Source organism: Rhinopithecus roxellana, chromosome 11 (assembly GCF_007565055.1).
Source record: "Rhinopithecus roxellana isolate Shanxi Qingling chromosome 11, ASM756505v1, whole genome shotgun sequence".
In the NCBI taxonomy this organism is placed as follows: domain Eukaryota; kingdom Metazoa; phylum Chordata; class Mammalia; order Primates; family Cercopithecidae; genus Rhinopithecus; species Rhinopithecus roxellana.
The window spans coordinates 55,112,427-55,129,834 of record NC_044559.1 but is presented as its reverse complement, the minus strand read 5'-3'; the positions used below and the strand labels follow the sequence as shown (position 1 = coordinate 55,129,834).

Sequence of the window (17,408 nt, the reverse complement as noted above, 5' to 3'; positions counted from 1 at the left end):
CTCGCCTGGCTCAGAATGATTTTCTTAACTTCATTTTCAGATTGTTCACCATGAGTATATAGAAACACAATAGTTTAGGCTGGGCATGGTGGCTCATGCCTGTAATCCTAGCACTTTGGGAGGCTGAGGTTGGTGGATCACTTGAGGCTAGGAGTTTTAGATCAGCCTGACCATCACAGAGAAACCCTGTCTTTACCAAAGTCACAACAAATTAATTAGCTGGGTGTGGTGGTGCATGCTTGCAATCCCAGCTACTGGGGAGGCTGAGGCACGAGAATTACCTGAACCCAGGAGGTGAAGGTTGTAGTGAACCTAGATCGTTCCACTGCACTCCAGCCTGGGCGACAGAACGATTTTTGTATGCTTCAACTTTGCTGAACTCATTTATTCATTCTGATATTTACTTTAGTGGATTCTGTATGATTTTCTATATGCAAGATGCTGTCATTTGCAAATAGAGGTAGTTTTCTTTTTTTCCTTTCCAATCTGAATGTGTTTTATTTCATTTTCTTGACTCATGCTCTTCATTAGTTTTTAATGTTGCATAGTATTTTATTGCATGGATGCACCATGATTGCTTTTATCAATCTCTTATTGATGGACATGAAGGTTATTTCCAAACTCTTGCGGTTATGACAGTGCTGTAATAGATAACCTATTACAAAGAACAGTTCTCAAATCTTTTGGTCTCGGGACTACTTTACCTATTTATGTATAAGTTTCAAGTTTGGGCTTAGAAAGAATTTAATAATCATGATAATTTTCTTTTCTTTTTTTTTTACTCCTGGGCCCAAGTGGTCCTCCTACCTCAGCCTCCCAAGTAGCTGAGACTACAGGGGTGAACCATCACCCTGGGTAACTTTTAAATTGTTGTCTGAGCGCGGTGGCTCATGCCTGTAATCCTAGCACTTTGGAAGGCTGAGATGGGCAGATTGCCTGAGGTTGGGAGTGCAAGACCAGCCTCCTGGCCAACATGGTGAAACCCTGTCTCTACTAAAAATGCAAAAAATGAGCTGGGTGCAGTGGTATGCGCCTGTAATCCCAGCTACTTGGGAGGCTGAGGCAGGAAAATTGCTTGAATTCAGGAGATGGAGGTTGCGGTGAGCCGAGATCGTGCCACTGAACTCCAGCCTGGGCTACAGAGCGAGATTTCATGTTGAAAAAAATTTTTTTTTTAAATTGTTTTCAAGAGATACAGTCTCCCTATGTTGCCTAGGCTGGTCTCAAACTTCTGGGCTCATGAGATTCTCCTGCCTTGGCCTCCCAAAGTGTTGGGATTATAGGCATGAGACATCATGAATTTAAACAAGGACTTTTTTTTTTTTTTTTTTTTTAAGGGATTACTTTTTCTGAGTAAACAAGGACTTTTAAAACAAGGTACTAAAAATCTGGCCGGGTGTGGTGGCTCACGCCTGTAATCCCAGCACTTTGGGAGGCCGAGGTGGGCGGATCAGGAGGTCAAGAGATGGAGACCATCCTGGCCAACATGGTGAAACCCCGTCTCTGCTAAAAATATAAATTAGCTGGGCGTGGTGGTGCACGCCTGTAAGTCCCAGCTACTCGGGAGGCTAAGGCAGGAGAATCACTTGAACACAGCAGGCAGAGGTTGCAGTGAGCTGAGTTCTCACCACTGTACTCCAGCCTGGCAATAGAGTGAGACTCCGTCTCAAAAGAAAAAAAATTAAAAAAAAAAAAATACAAATCTTGAAATATTTATTAGGTCCTGGTGTTTCTAATTTTAATATGATTTAGTTCTCAAGTGCTAGGTAATACTTCATTAATCAGCCAAATGGAAGTAAGGATACTATGGAAACAGCATAGGCAAAGCTTAAAGATAAATGAGACCATGGTTTGAAAATATAGGGTGGCATGCATTTTAGTTCAAGGCAATTCCATCATCACAACAATTTGACTTAAACAGCACTTTGGTTGAAAATGAATATCCCCTAGTTATGTTTTTTTCAATTGGTCATTTTGGTATATCATGAGTTGTTTTTCAAACTTTTGTGTCAAAGTTTTCAGGAAAACTTTCTAATATTTGCTTTTGTGTTTCTAACTGATTTTCAGAGAAGTTGTAATTTTGGTGTTTTTTTCCTTTTAGTGAGCATGCTTTAACAAAAAACAGTAACAGAAACTGTGTCAAAGAAAAGGACCTGTAATCTTCAGGGTTTGTAGTCTTTTTCCTCTTAAAAAAACCTTTTCCTAATGAATGTCAGTTAATCTGCATGGCTGGTTTGGATAAGTCTTCATTTTGTTGCATTGCTGAGTAACAGTCAACAAAGGTTTATCAACTCTTGCTTAAGGATTCCTTTCATGTTGTGAGTAAACATGAAAAATGTAGGATTTTATCCTTTTAAGCTATCATGCAGGAAACATATGAGGTCTCTTAAAAATTAACTGTGCTGGCCGGGCGTGGTGGTTGACGCTTGTAATCCTAGCACTTTGGGAGGCCGAGGCAGGTGGATCACCTGAGGTCAGGAGTTCAAGACCAGCCTGGCCAACATGGTGAAACCCTATCTCTACAAAAATACAAAAATTAGCCGAGCGTGATGGCGGGTGCCTGTAATCCCAGCTACTCAGGAGGCTGAGGCAGGAGAATCGCTTGAACCCGGGAGGCGGAGGTTGCAGTGAGCTGAGATGGCACCACTGCTTGGGTGACAAGAGCGAGATTCTGTCTCAAAAAAAAAAAAAAAAAAAATTAACTGTGCTTATAAATGAGAGCTAAATTAGGAAAAAAAATGAAAAGTAAAAAGAAAATCAAAATTTAAAAATCAAAAGATATATTCACAAATTAACTGTACTAAGGTAAGATTCTTTTTTTTTTTTTTTTTTTTTTTTTTGCAAGACAGTCTTGCTCTGTCACTCAGGCTGGAGAGGAGTGGCACAATCTAGGCTCACTGCAACCTCCACTTCCCAGATTCAAGCGATTCTCCTGCCTCAGTCTCCCGAGTAGCTGGGATTACAGGTGCCTGCCACCACGCCCAGCTAATTTTTGTACTTTTAGTAGAGATGGGGTTTCACCATGTTGGCCAGGCTGGTCTTGAACTCCTGATCTTGTGATTCGCCTGCCTCAGCCTCCCAAAGTGTCAGGATTACAGTTGTGAGCCACCGCACCCGGCCACTAAGGTAGGATTCTGATCTCACCTGTATGTTATTTATTATGCCTCTCTTTATTTTCATTTTAAAATAGAGATTAGGTTTTTTGTTTTCTTTATGTATAAAGAATGGCACATTCAATTATTCATCATTCAAGATGCCTTGCCATTCAGCTCTGTTTAATGATGTGGACCACCCTCTAGAAAAAAAATCTTTATCTTTTCTTGAGCATTTTGTTTTTGAAACTTTTAGATCAGTTGTAATTTCAGTACAATTGGTGTTAGAGGATAATAAGAAAGGAAGTGTAAGGTAAAAATTGGGGCACATCTGTAATGCTGTTAAAAACAGACATAACTGAAAAATACACCAGAGAAGCAAAAAGTACCTTCTCCTTGACCATTCTAGAGGTGTTGCAGAAGAAACAGACTTTATGGGTGAAGCATATATGTGAGTATAATTACGTTGTGCTTGCTTCTTAGTGAAAAACATGTCAGTGAAGGACTAGGCACAAGGTGGAGATGCTGATAATGTTGACTCAGCTCAGGAAATTGGACCTGAAGTAAGCAGATAGAGATTCCTTGGGATGCTTTGACCTTCAAGTAGCAATATCCAAATAAAAATGGCTTAAAGGAAAGCCATAAACCAAGATAACATTATCTAACAAGAAGCCTGAAGGCAGGGCTTTTCCATTGTCAGTCCAAGGGCTCAATGATACCATCAGATACCTACTCTGCTCTTCTCTCTGTTACAGTTTAGCAAGTTTGTGATACCTTTCGTAAGGGTTGTAAGATGGCTTTAGCAGTTCCAGGGGTCACATGCAGCCATAACAAAGTTCTTTGGGGAAATAGCAGTTTCCTCCTGTGCATATCCCCGTATTAGTGAAGAAACCTTTTCCAAAGGCCTGCCAGCTACCTTCCACTCTCTTAGACCCCAGTAGCTAGGATTGGATTGGTTACATGCCACGCCCTGGCTGTAAGGGAGGCTGCAAGGAAGCCTTACTGGCACTTTGGCCTCTGAAGTACAGGCAGGCTGTGCCAGCCAGGAAGAAAGGTAGAAAAGGAATAATTGGGTTTTTTCATTTGTTTGTTTGTTTTGAGACGGAATCTTGCTCTTGTTGCCCAGGCTGGAATGCAATGGTGGGATCTCAGCTCACTGGAACCTCTGCTTCCTGGGTTCCAGCGATTCTGTTGACTCAGCCTCCTCAGTACCTGGGATTACAGGCACCCGCCACCACAGCCGACTAATTTTTTGTGTTTTTAGTAGAGATGGGGTTTCACCATGTTGACCAGGCTGGTCTTGAACTCCTGACCTCAGGTGATTCACCTGCCTCGGCCTCCCAAAATGTTGGGATTATAGGCATGAGCCACTGTTCCTGGCCAGAAGAAATAATTGTTAGACAACTCACAGTGTCTGCCATATTTGCCACAGAAATTAACTGACTTGCTCTCTGCTGTCTTACTGTGATAATATATTTTTTTAATGCGGTTTATAGGAGGGGCATTCTTAAATATGACACTGGGAATTATGGTATTTGCAGTTTTATACTGTATACAGTAAACAGTCTTCAAATTCTAGTTCTCCTTGAGATCTTACAAAATGATAATATTTTTAAAATTATGCCTTCTATTTTTTGAACAGCTTTTTACTATTGACAGCTTGTAAGGAAATCGTTTTCATGTTGTCGTGTTTACTCTCTTACTAGACAGGAAGACAGAACAGAAATCCATCCTCAACTTCTGGCGAAAATCTGAGGATTATAATGAAATATCAGGTGCTTATATGATTTCAACAGACTTTCGGATGACGTTGCCATTAGCAACTTGTTATCATCAATGTAACACACATAGGCAAGTGGATTAAAATAAGAGGGCTAAACTGACCTTTATGTTGAAATTAGAAGTTTCGTTGGCCTATAGGGAGAAATGACAGTTTCATTGGATTCTCTATGTTATAGTAATATATCATCAGAAGGATAGCTTGGGATGAGACTATTTTGAAGTTACATGGGGTGGATATTCAAAGTGCCGTTTACATAGTTACTGTCCTCCACAGTTTCCCCATTAAATATGGAATCCTTGTGATTGCATTCTTGGAGGGCCATCGAAAACCAGTGAAGCACAGAGAGACAATTTTTTTTCTGTAGATATCAATCTAAAGCAGTAATTGACAAAAAAAAAAAAAAAAAAAAAGAGAGAGAGAAAGAGAGATTTTAAATGTAGGATAAAAGCCGGGTACAGTGACTCATGCCTGTATTCCCAGCACTTTGGGAGGCTGAGGCAGGTGGATCACCAGAAGTCAGAAGTTCAAGACCAGTCTGGCCAAGATGGTGAAACCCAATCTCTACTAAAAGTACAAAAACTTAGCTGGGCATGGTAGTGTGCCCTTGTAATCCCAGCTACTGGGGAGGCTGAGGCAGGAGAATTGCTTGAACCTGGGAGGCAGAGGTTGCAGTGAGCCGAGATCTTGCAACTGCACTCCAGCCTGGGCAACAAGAGGGAAACTCCGTCTCAAAAAAAAAAAGAGAAAAAAGAAAAAAAGAAAATAATATGGTACTGTGCTATGGGATAACAGGGAATACCTACTTTATATTGGGTGTTCAGATAAGGCCTTGAAAAGAAGAAACATTTAAACTGAAATTAAAGGCTGAGTTGAAGCAACCTATTAAAGAGCTATGGGAAAGGCATCCTAAGTGAAGGAAATGGTGTGTGGAAAAACTGTGCTACAGAAAAGACCTCGACATGTTTTAGGAATGGACAGAATCCAATGTGACTGTGGTTGTCCTAGTGGAGAATGTTGTGATTTTGGACAGGTGGATAAGCGTCAGATCATATAGGCAAGTGCTTTACATTTTACCTTTTGTGCAGTGGAAAACCCAATTGGAAGTATAGTAGGCATAAATTGTGTAGACTATATACTTAAATATACAAAGATGTAATTTTCTTTTTTTTGGAGGCAGTCTCACTCTGTCACCAGGCTGGAGTGCAGTGGCACAGTCTCAGTCACTGAAACCTCTGCCTTCTGGGTTCAAGCAATTCTCATGCCTCAACCTTCCAAGTAGCTGGAATTGCAGATGCATGTCATCACACCTGGCTAATTTTTGTTTTTTGCTTCTTTGATATGGAGTTTCCCTCTTGTTGTCCAGAGTGCAATGGTGCGATCTCGGCTCACCGCAACCTTTGCCCCCCAGGTTCAAGCCATTCTTCTGCCTCAGCCTCCCGAGTAGCTGGGATTACAGGCATGCGTCACCACAACAGGCTAATTTTGTGTTTTTGGTAGAGGCGAGGTTTCTCCATGTTGGTCAGGCTGGTCTCGAACTCCCGACCTCAGGTTATCTGCCCGCCTTGGCCTCCCAAAGTGCTGGGATTACAGGCTTGAGCCACCATGCCCGGCCTAGAGATGAGGTCTTACTATGTTGCTCAGGCACCATGGTCTCCAACTCCTGGGCTCAAGTGACCCTCCCACCCTGACCTCTTAAAGTACTGGGATAACAGGTGTGAGCCATTGTGCTTAGCCAACTTTATTTCTAAATAACTAAAATTTCCTTAGCTCTGTTTCTACTAGTTAATAGAGAACAATCCTGCTAAACAATCTTGCCACTTTAGGATAAAAAGTCAGTAGCTTCTGGTTTAACTAAATTAATTGAATGTTAATCTAAACCCTTCTAAATACTTTGTCCTTTGGATAAATATTCAGTTTCCTCACATAGCCCACCCCTTCCCTTTTTTTCCCTATGGTAGATGGTATCGATAGAGAAATCTTATAATTTTTCCTGGCATTAAGGGAGATTCATATTATCTTTGTGCCATCCTCTGTCCTTCTGAGCCATTGCGAATGACTGACTTGGTCTTGAATGGGATTGTCTGCTTCCACCACTTCTGAGGATGATGTCCCTGCTACTACTGTAGCCCCTGGGGAACACATCTGTGCATGCTGGGTCCTCCTTAATCCCAGCCTCTTTTGGGTATACTGGCCCAATGGAGAGTGCTTTTATGCTTGGGACTCTTACAAAGCAGCTTTACAGGAACATGGTTTGGGCATGTCATTGGCTATTATGCCTTTAACAAGGCATGATATTGTATTAGATGCAAGGTTTTGCTAAATGGCTACAGTCCCTGGACCATAACTTGGGAAAGGGAAAGACAATTATTTCCCATTCTGGGTCTTTCCCCACAAACACTGTGGGAAAAACACTGTGGGAAAATTAAAAAGATTTTTCTTTCCCTTCCACAAATAAGATTTTTTTTTTGAGACAGAGTTTCATTCTTGTTGCTCAGGCTGGAGTGCAGTGACTCGATCTTGGCTCACTGCAGCTTCTGCCTCCTAGATTCAAGCGATTCTCCTGCCTCAACCTCCCAAGTAGCTAGGATTACAGGCGCTTCTACCGTGCCTGGCTAATTTTTTGTATTTTGATAGAGACAGGGATTTGCCATGTTGCCAGGCTGGTCTCGAACTCCTAGCCTCAGGTGATCCACCCTCCCCAGCCTCCCAAAGTGCTGGGATTATAGGCGTGAGCCACCTCACCTGGCCCCTCAAATAAGATTTAGCTCCAGATAGGACAGGAGGTAAAAATTCTGAATTTACATCCACTCTTTCTTTTAACTTTTGTTTTTCTTTGAACTCTTCCCCCAAGTTTTTATGTCATCTTGATCACTGTGAGAGAACTGTACTTATGTCATCACCTGCCTTTCCTCTGTGCTGAAGTTTACACGACAAACTCTACTGTGAACGTTTTCTTGGTTTGGTTGGTGATAGTTAAAATCACATTTTAGAGTTTGAAAAGTTGTCTTGGCCAGGTGCAGTGGTATGGTTCTGAGGGTTAATTTTTATATGCACACATATAAACACTCACACACACACATATTTGAGTTCAAAATGTATGTTACTACATTTTACAAAGGAATAAGTAATTTCAGAGATTCTATATCAATATTAAATATTGGCTGGGTGCAGAGGCTCATGCCTATAATCCCAGCACTTTGAGAGGCTGGCACAGTTAAGATGACTTGAGCCCAGAAGTTTGAGACCAGCCTAGGCAACATAGTGAGACCCTGTCTCTACAAAAATTACAAAAATTAGCCGAGCATGGTGACACACGCCTGTAGTCCCAGCTACTCAGGAGGCTGAGGTGGGAGGATCACATGAGCCCAGGAGGTTGAGACTGCATATGATTCTACCACTGCACTCCAGCCTAGGCAACAAGAGAGAGACCCTGTCCCTCAAAAAGAAAGAAAGAAAGAAAGAATAAATAAGAAGCTCTCTTTTGGCCAGGCACAATGGCTTATGCCTGTAATCCGAGCACCTTGGGAGGCTGAGGTGGGCGGATCACAAGGTCAGGAGTTCAAGACTAGCCTGGCCAACAGGGAAACCCCATCTCTACTCAAAATACAAAAAATTAGCTGGAAGTGGTGGCGGGTATCTGTAACACCAGCTACTCGGGAGGCTGAGGCAGGAGAATCACTTGAACTCGGGAGACGGAGGTTGCAGTGAGCTGAGATCGTGCCATTGCACCCCAGCCTGGGTGAAAAAAGGCTCTCTTTTCTCTTAAGCCTCTAGATCTTATAATTGAAATTCTTAGCTTTCAAGAATTATGATTTTAATGGATCAAAGACCTAAATATAAGAACTGAAACTAAAAAATACTTAGAAGAAAATATAGGTTTAAATATTCATGAACTTGGATTAGGCAGGTTTCTTAAATATGACTCCAAAGGTGCAAAAGAACAAATAGATAAATTGTACTTTATTAAAATTAAATTTTTTTTTTTTTTTTTTGGTGAGATGGAGTCTTGCTCTGTTGCCCAGACTGGAGTCAGTGGCGCCATCTTGGCTCGCTGCACACCTCCGCTTCCCAGCTTCAAGCGATTCTCCTACCTCAGCCTCTTGAGTAGCTGGGACTACAGGCATGTGCCACCACGCCTGGCTAATTTTTGTATTATTAGAAGAGACGGGGTTTCACCATATTGGCCACGCTGGTCTTGAGCTCCTGACCACGTGATCTGCCCACCTTGGCCTCCCAAAGTGCTGGGATTACAGGTGTGAGCCACTATGCCTGGCCCTTAAAATTAAAATTTTTTTTTTAAGTTTTTATTTTTTTGAGACAGGGTCTCACCATGTTGCCCAGGCTGGAGTACAGTGGTGCCATCATGGCTCACTGTAGTTTCAACCTCCCTAGACTCAATCTACCCTCCCACCTCAGCCTTCTGAGTAGCTGGGACTATAGGCATGTGCCACCACATCCCACTAAGTTTTGTAATTTTTGTATTATAGAAATGGGGGCCAGGCACAGTGCTCACTCCTGTAATCCCAACACTTTGGGAGGCTGAAGTAGACGGATCACTTGAGGTCAGGAGATCAAGACCATCCTGGCCCCGTCTCTACTGAAAATACAAAAAAATTAGCTGAGTGTGGTGGCGGGCCCCTATAGTCCCAGCTACTCGGGAGGCTGAGACAGGAGAATGGTGTGAACCCAGGAGGCAGCGGTTGCAGTGAGTGGAGGTCACACCACTGCACTCCAGCCTGGGCGAGAGAGCGAGACTCTGTCTCAAAAAAAAAAAAAAAAAAAAAAAAAGGGCAAAGAAAGAATTTGAAGAGATATTTCTCCAAAGAAAATGTGCGGATGGCCAAATAAACACATGAAAGGGTGTTCAACATCATTATTCATTAGGGAGATGCAAATAAAAATCGCAGTGAGGCCAGGTGTGGTGGCTCATTGCCTATAATCCCAGCACTTTGAGAGGCTGAGGCAGGAAGATCACTTGAACCCAGAAGTTAGAGACCAGCCTGGGCAACATAGGGAGATAGGCGTGGTGGTTCATGCCTGTAGTTCCAGCTATTTGAGAAGCTGTGGTGGGAGGATCTGCTTGAGCCTGTGTCGTTGAGGCTGCAGTGAGCCGTGATGGTGCCACTGCACTCCAGCCTGGGCAACAGAGCAAGACCCTGTCTCTTAAATAATAATGATAATAATAATAATAGAGATACCAATTCACACCCACTAGAATGACTATAATAACTTAAAAAATCTAAAAAAACAAAACAAAACAAAACACACACACACACAAAACAAAAACCCCAACAACTGTTGATGAGGATGTGGAGAAATGGGAACCATTATAGGGTTCCTTACTGATAGGAATGTAAAATGGTACAGATGGTCTGGCAGTTCCTCAAAAAGTTAAATGTACAGTTGCCATATGACACAGCAGTTCCATTCCTAGGTCATCCCAAAAGAAATGACAACATATATCCATGCAAATACTTGTACATGAGTGTTAATAGCAACAATATTCATAATTGTAAAAGAGTGGTAACAATCTAAACGTAGATCAGCTGATAAATGGATAAACAATATGTGGTCTGGCTGGGCGTGGTGGCTCACACCTGTAATCCCAGCACTTTGGGAGGCTGAGGCAGGTGGATCACCTGAGATGGGAAGTTCAAGACCAGCCTGACCAACATGGAGAAACCCCATCTCTACTAAAAATGCAAAATTAACTGAACATGGTGGCGTATGCCTGTAATTCTAGCTACTTGGGAGGCTGAGGCAGGAGAATGGCTTGTATTGGGGAGGCAGAGGTTGGGGTGAGCCGAGATCATGCCATTGCACTCCAGCCTGGGCAACAAGAGCAAAACTTTTGTCTCAAAACAAAAACAAAAGCAAAAACCAATATGTGGTCCATCCATACAATGGAGTATTATTCAGCCATAAAAAGGAATGAAGTACAGATTCATGCTGCAACATGGATAAACCTTAAAAACATGATGCTGAGTGAACGAAGTCACAAAAGATCGCATATTGTGTGATCCCACTTATATGAAATGTTCAGAACAGAAAATCCATAGAGATAGAAAAGAGATAAATGGTTTCTAGGAGATGGGGAGGGAGACAATTGGGAGTGACTGTTAATGGATATGGAGTTCCTTTTAGGTAATAGAAATGTTCTGGAATTAGTATAGATGGTTGCAAAATGTGAATACACTAAAAACTACTGAATTGTATACTTTGAAATGGAAAATTGTATGCTATGTGAATTTTATCTCAATTTAAAAAAAATTATAGGCCGAGTGCAGTGGCTCAAGCCTGTAATCCCAGGCTTTGGGAGGCCGAGGTGGGCAGATCACTTGAGACCAGGAGTTCGAGACCAGCCTGGCCAACATGGCGAAAACCCGTCTCTACTAAAAAAACAGAAATTGGCTGGGTGTGGTGGTACATGCCTGTAATCCCAGCTACTGGGGAGGCTGAGGCACGAGAATTATTTGAATCCAGGAGGTGGAGGTTGCAGTGAGCCAAAATCACATCACTGCCCTCCAGCCTGGTCAACAGAACGAGACTGTCTTGAAAAAAAAGATAAATTATGGTATTTACTTTGGAATTAAATAATTAGTAACCTTTAGTAAGGTTTAGTAAAGGTTTAGTAACCTTTAGTTAACCCAGTTAACTTCTGTGTCTTATATTTGCCTTTGTACTGAAGTAGTTGAATGCCACTGAGCCACAGAATGAGTTGCCAGAAAACTGGGGCAACATTCTCTTTGTGGGAAAGAGAATACTCTGTTATTACCTTAAAATTAGTTTCCCTCCGAGTATGAAACATATCAATTGAAGGGCTTTAAATAGTGAGTGATGTGTTTCAATTTATAGTTATATTATATTTACACTTGATCTTAGCCAAAAGGCTGAGAAGCGATTTTATATTATATTTATAAAGATCCCTTTAGCTTTCTTCTGGAGACTGGATTGGTAGGGACAAGGTGACATTGGTGAACTTGGTTAGAAAACCAGTCAAGCCTGTGTGCACTGGCTCACGCCTATAATCCCACCACTTTAATAACTACTGGAGTTATTAAAGCCAGAAACAAAGAGCCACATATGACTACTTACCTCTTCTCACCTCTCATATCAAACTATCTCCACAATATATTATGTATATTCAATTATCTTCAACTCACTACCATGTCATAATATAGCTATTGTTATTTCTTCCCTAGAGTACTGACTGGTTTTTCTGTTTGCTTTTTTTTTTGAGACAGAGTCTCGCTCTGTCACCCAGGCTGGAGTGCAGTGGTGCGATCTTGGCTCACTGCAACCTCCGCCTCTGGGGTCAAGTGATTCTCCTGCCTCAGCCTCCAGAGTAGCTGGTATTATAGGCACGGGCCACCATGCCTGGCTAATTTTTGTATTTTTAGTAGAGACCGGGGTTTCACCATGCTGGCCAGGCTGGTCTCAAACTCCTGACCTCAGGTGATCCGCCTGCCTGCCTCAGCCTCCCAAAGTGTTTGGATTACAGGCGTCAGCCACTGCGTCCGGCATGAGTCATATTTAAAACAATGGGAATGGGTAGGAACACCTAGGAATAGAGTGTGGGAAATAGAATAGGGCCCAGAATACAGCTATGCCAAATTTCACATATACAGGTTAGATAGTGGAGGATAAGGAGTGGGTCAGTTCTGTTGAGAATGCCCTGAAAGTTTGAATAATGATAAGCACGTCCATTTTAACATAATGAGGTAGTGGTGACATTGTAAAAGGAGTTTCATTGTAGTGGTGGTCAAATTGTCATGGGTTAAAATGTGAATTGGGTATGAGGAAGTGGAGTGTACAAAGATAGTTTTCTGAATGTTTTACTTGGAAGAGGACAAAAAATTGAGACTAGATAGTTTGAGGAGGATGAAAGGTCAAGAATTCTAAGCTAGTGATACAAATGTCATCAACATCAATGAATAGGTAATGTAAACACATTAATCCTGGGATGGATGTGAGAAGAGCAAAGAAAGGAGCCCTGGGGAAATATCAGCTCTAAAGGTTGAGTAGAGAAGGAATGAGTGATCTGAGAGTTGGAAGGAGGAGTAGGAATTGTCATAGAAAACTTTAAGCTTCTTGAGGGCTTGTGACTGTGTGTGTCATGTTCATCATTTTATCTGAAGTTCTTATCAACAAAGTAGCTTTCGGTAAATATTTATTAAACGAAGACATAAATTTTAAGAGCCATCTGCAATGTCAAATGTAACCCACAGTTGAATGAATATGAGGACAGGGAAGTGTCTCTTGACTTTGGTGTTAAGCAGCTGATTGCCACCTTCTGTAGAACAGCTTCAGTGGAGTCTCCATGATAGAGATAAATGCCAGGTTGCTGAGGACTAAGCATGGAAAGATTTGAGAGTGAAGGCAGTAAGTACAGATATTCTTTTCAGAAAGCTTTGCTGTTTTTGAAGCTTTGCTCATAGAGAGATATGAGATAGTAGGTAGGGGGCAGGCTGTGTCTGGATGAGAGAGACTTCAGCATGTTTATATGCTAAATGGAAATAGGAAGAAGGAAGGGAGAAGTTGAAGATGTAGAAGAAGGGAGGTGTGTGTGATTGATTATACATTGTCTTTGAGGTTAGAGGGAATGGAGTGAAGATACTGGGTTGCAGAACAAATGAGAATGCAGTTTCTACTGAAGTAGGAATATAGGAACAATGGATGGTGCAGATGGGGGAGTGTTTGGTTGGCAAGTAAGAATTTGGGATATCAACACTTGACTTTTTTCAGTGAAGTGGGGATAAGGTCATCCACTGAGATTATAGTGGGGAGGAGATGATGATTATAGGGGACTGTTTGAGGAGAAAAGGAGAATTTCAAGAAAGCCTCTGAGGGAAGTGAGTGGGCAAGCTGAGTGGGAATACTTAGAAAAAATAGAATCATGGGTTTTTCACGGCTGTCGTATATATATTTGTATGAATGATTTCCTTCTTCTCTCAGGGCTCAGTAGCCTGGGTAAGCACACAGTTGAACAGTTGGATTGATCTTGGCCTGGGTTTTATGTGTCAGGGTGACAGGGTAAGGAGGCAAGAGATTTCAGTAGTGAGAGTGTTTGAAGTGGTGGGCCATTGAGTCTAGGCTGAATGGGGAACAAATGAAACCAGAAGGTGGCTGCTGGGAAATAAAGTGGTTGGTGTTCAAGACTGGATAGTGGAATTGAAGATTGAACGGGAGGAGCAGTTGCTGGTTATGACAGAATACAGGATTCAGCTATAGTGTGGGTTTATGAAGTAGAGACAGCGTTCCCAAGTCTTTAGTGAACATCAAAGAGTGTCATCTATTAAAACTTTAGCTCCAGTCGGGCAAGGTGGCTCATGCCTGTAATCCCAGCACTTTGGGAGGCCGAGGTGGGCGGATTACCTGAGGTCAGGAGTTTGAGACCAGCCTGACCAACATTGAGAAATCCCATCTCTCTTAAAAATACAAAATTAGCTGGGCTTGGTGGCGCTTGTCTGTAATCCCAGCTACTTGGGAGGCTGAGGCAGGAGAATCACTTGAACCTGGGAGGTGGAAGATTTCGGTGAGCTGAGATTGCACCATTGCACTCCAGCCTGGGCAACAAGAGTGAAACTCCATCTCAAAAAAAGAAAAAGAACTTTATCTCAAAGGCAGGTGGTAGCAGATAAGAGGTAGGGAAAATTTGGTGAAGAAAAATTCAATTTTTAAAAATGTTTTAGGCTGGGCGTGGTGGCTCATGCCTATAATCCCAGAACTTTGGGAGGCCGAGGTGGGCAGATGGCTTGAGCCCAGGAGTTTGAAACCAGCCTGGGCAACATGGCAAAACCTTGTTTCTACAAAAAATTAGTCAGGTATGGTGGCATGCACCTGTAGTCCCAGCTACTTGAGAGGCTGAGGTGGGAGGATCGCTTGAGCCCAGGAAGTTGAGGCTGCAGTGAGCTGTGATTGTGCCATTGCACTCCAACCTGGGCAACAGAGGGAGACCCTGTCACACAAAACCCAAAAAAACAAAAAACAGCATTTTATTTTGGTGATGAAATTCTCTATTGTTTTGAAGAGTTTTGTTTGTTTTAAAGACATTAACCAGTTTTCTCGAGGGATATACTATGACAAAGTGGGTTCCATTACCCAGTAAGTTTGAGAAACTGCAAACTCTATCCCCTTGGTAATTCACAATGAACATCAACTTAGATTAATAAAGGCTCTGGGAAATGATGTTCCTATTAATGATTTAACATTTATTGAGCACTGTCTAAGGCTCTGTTCTAAGGCTCCCACATGCATTACTGTTTCCAGTCTCTACAGCAACTCTGTCTCATTTAAGTCACATGGCTAAGCTAGAATGGAAGAGCTGGGATTCAAACCCAGAAAGACTTGCCCCATAGGGCTCTCAAGCCTATAACTAGTATGGAAACAGGCTTAACATTAAATCCAGCATTTCCCTTTCTTGTTTGGTTATGGAACCTTATTATCTTTTAGTATTTGTAGAGAGATTAGTCAGTTGTCCACAGCATGGACCCTGGGAAGTGTTGCCTGAGTCAGTTTACACTGGTGACTACAGTCTTTTAAACAGCATTGTTTTAGACTATAACTAGTTTTTTCTAACTTGGTTCTCTGTTGATAATACTTAAATGTTATATTTATTTTTCTGTTTGAGAGCCTCGTATTTTGACTTCAAGGCATTTTATATTCCCTTTCATAATGACCTTCCCAGGAATCAAAGATACTGTCACCACCACACATTACATTTGAGGTACTAAAACAGCTTGTAATCCAAATAGCTGTTTCACTTTCCTTTCTCTGGTCTAAGATTATCTTGTTGTAATTTGTTTTTTAAATTTAGAGACAGGATCTTGCTATGTTATCCAGGCCAGTCTCAAACTCCTGAGTAGCTGAAAATATAGGCATGTGTCACCTCAACCAGTTTATTGTAAAATTTTAATGTTTAGAGATCTTGGAGATCATCCATCTTTTATTTTTAACATTATTTATTTAGTTTTGCAGGTAAAGAAAATGACAGCTGTGTAGTGCTGTGGAAATTACAGTAATTCATATCCAAGCTTGAATGTCAGCTCCGCCTCTTTACTATAGCTGTGGCCTTAGAAAAGCTACTTCGTTTCTTGAAACTTGTTTCTTCCTCTAAAAAGATGAGGATAATATCTTGCAGGGTGGCTATGAAAATTAGATAAGACAGTTCATACAGTATCTGGCACGTGGAAAGTTCTCAATGTTGATTACCCATTTTTTTCCACTTAAGGAAATAGTCTCAATCCTATACCATGAATGAATTATGAAAATAGTTGGAGAAGAAACAACACTTTTAAATGTGAACTGTCTCAGTCTTATGCTGACATCAGCTACATTTCTGGTAAAGTGATGATGTCATGATACAGGTTGTATTAAGAGTTAAAACCAGTTTCCTTCTGGCTTTCCAACTGAATAATAAACAAAACCTGCCTGGGCAAACATAGACCTATTTATTGGCTCACTTATTATTAATGTTAAACTAGATTTGGTGCTGACATCTCCTGTTCTTGTTTTAAAATTTCACTGTTGTCATTTAAAATCTGACAGACCTTCAGAAGCTTCATAGAATGCTTAATGGTTTAAATCATCTCTAGAACATGGGAAGTATCTTTTCCAAAGTGGTTTTCTCCATCTGTCAGTATGTTCAAAATCATGTATATAGGACAGAATTGCTTATATTTTCACATTTACTACTGGATGCCTGTTTGGTTTTCATAGCAATCAACTTTTGGAGTTTATGGGCAGTACTTAACGTATATATGTAACCTAAGCGTGGATAATTATTTAAAATAAGATTATTGAAAGAAAAGTCTATAGGAATTTTTCAGTTTCACAACAACTCCCTAAGCAAAGAAAAAATAGGTTGGTTTGAGCTGTATGTGATGGGATTTCTAATATTCTATTCAAAATGCCCCGTAGTAAGCACTAATAATATGTATTAATGAGCTGAATTTGATTTCCAATTCCAACTGTGTCCCTTGCAACTTCTATAACCTTGAAGGCTTCTCTGCGTTTCAGTTTCTTCATATGTACAAGAGATTACCAATATTTCCCTCCAAGGTTGCTGTAACAGTGAAGCGTCAAGATTTTTAATATAGCCAGCACAGTCTGTGGCACATAGTAGGCACATAGCCATTGCTTGTTTCTTCCAGACATCTCACTGCATTTTTCAGTAATATTCTTTTCAAGTATGTTCTTCTTTCTCATTCCTTAACATTTAGAAGTTGTATTCAAGAGAGAATATTAATGTTTGCCAAGTAAACTGAAAATATTTCCTTTGCAGCCCTTTGAGTGTTTTAGGCCGGGCACGATGGCTCACGCCTGTAATCCCAGCACTTTGGGAGGCTGAGGCGGGCAGATCACCTGAGGTCAGGAGTTCGAGACCAGCCTCAACATGGAGAAACCCCATCTCTACTAAAAATACAAAATTAGCCGGGCATGGTGGTGCATGCCTGTAATCCCAGCTACTTGGGAGGCTGAGGCAGGAGAATTGCTTGAATCCAGGAGGTGAAGGCTGTGGTGAGCCAAGATCG

At 41.5% G+C, this 17,408-nt stretch overlaps 1 protein-coding gene across 3 annotated transcripts in view; it reads left to right on the top strand.

Moving 5' to 3' along the window:
- Window positions 1–17,408, top strand: part of SHLD2 (shieldin complex subunit 2) — an 81,274-nt gene that overhangs the window by 6,729 nt on the left and 57,137 nt on the right. The window contains exon 1 of one of the 3 annotated variants that reach the window (XM_030940121.1): window positions 4,713–4,867. The exons of 1 other annotated variant lie outside the window; for it this stretch is intronic. Coding sequence is in view for 1 of the 2 variants with exons in the window: in XM_030940126.1 (XP_030795986.1) it covers window positions 4,856–4,867 (12 nt within the window). In the remaining variant the exon portion in view is untranslated. Of the gene's footprint in view, window positions 1–4,712; window positions 4,868–17,408 lie in introns of those variants that run through there. One more of the 3 variants, XM_030940126.1, reaches the window with a different exon arrangement.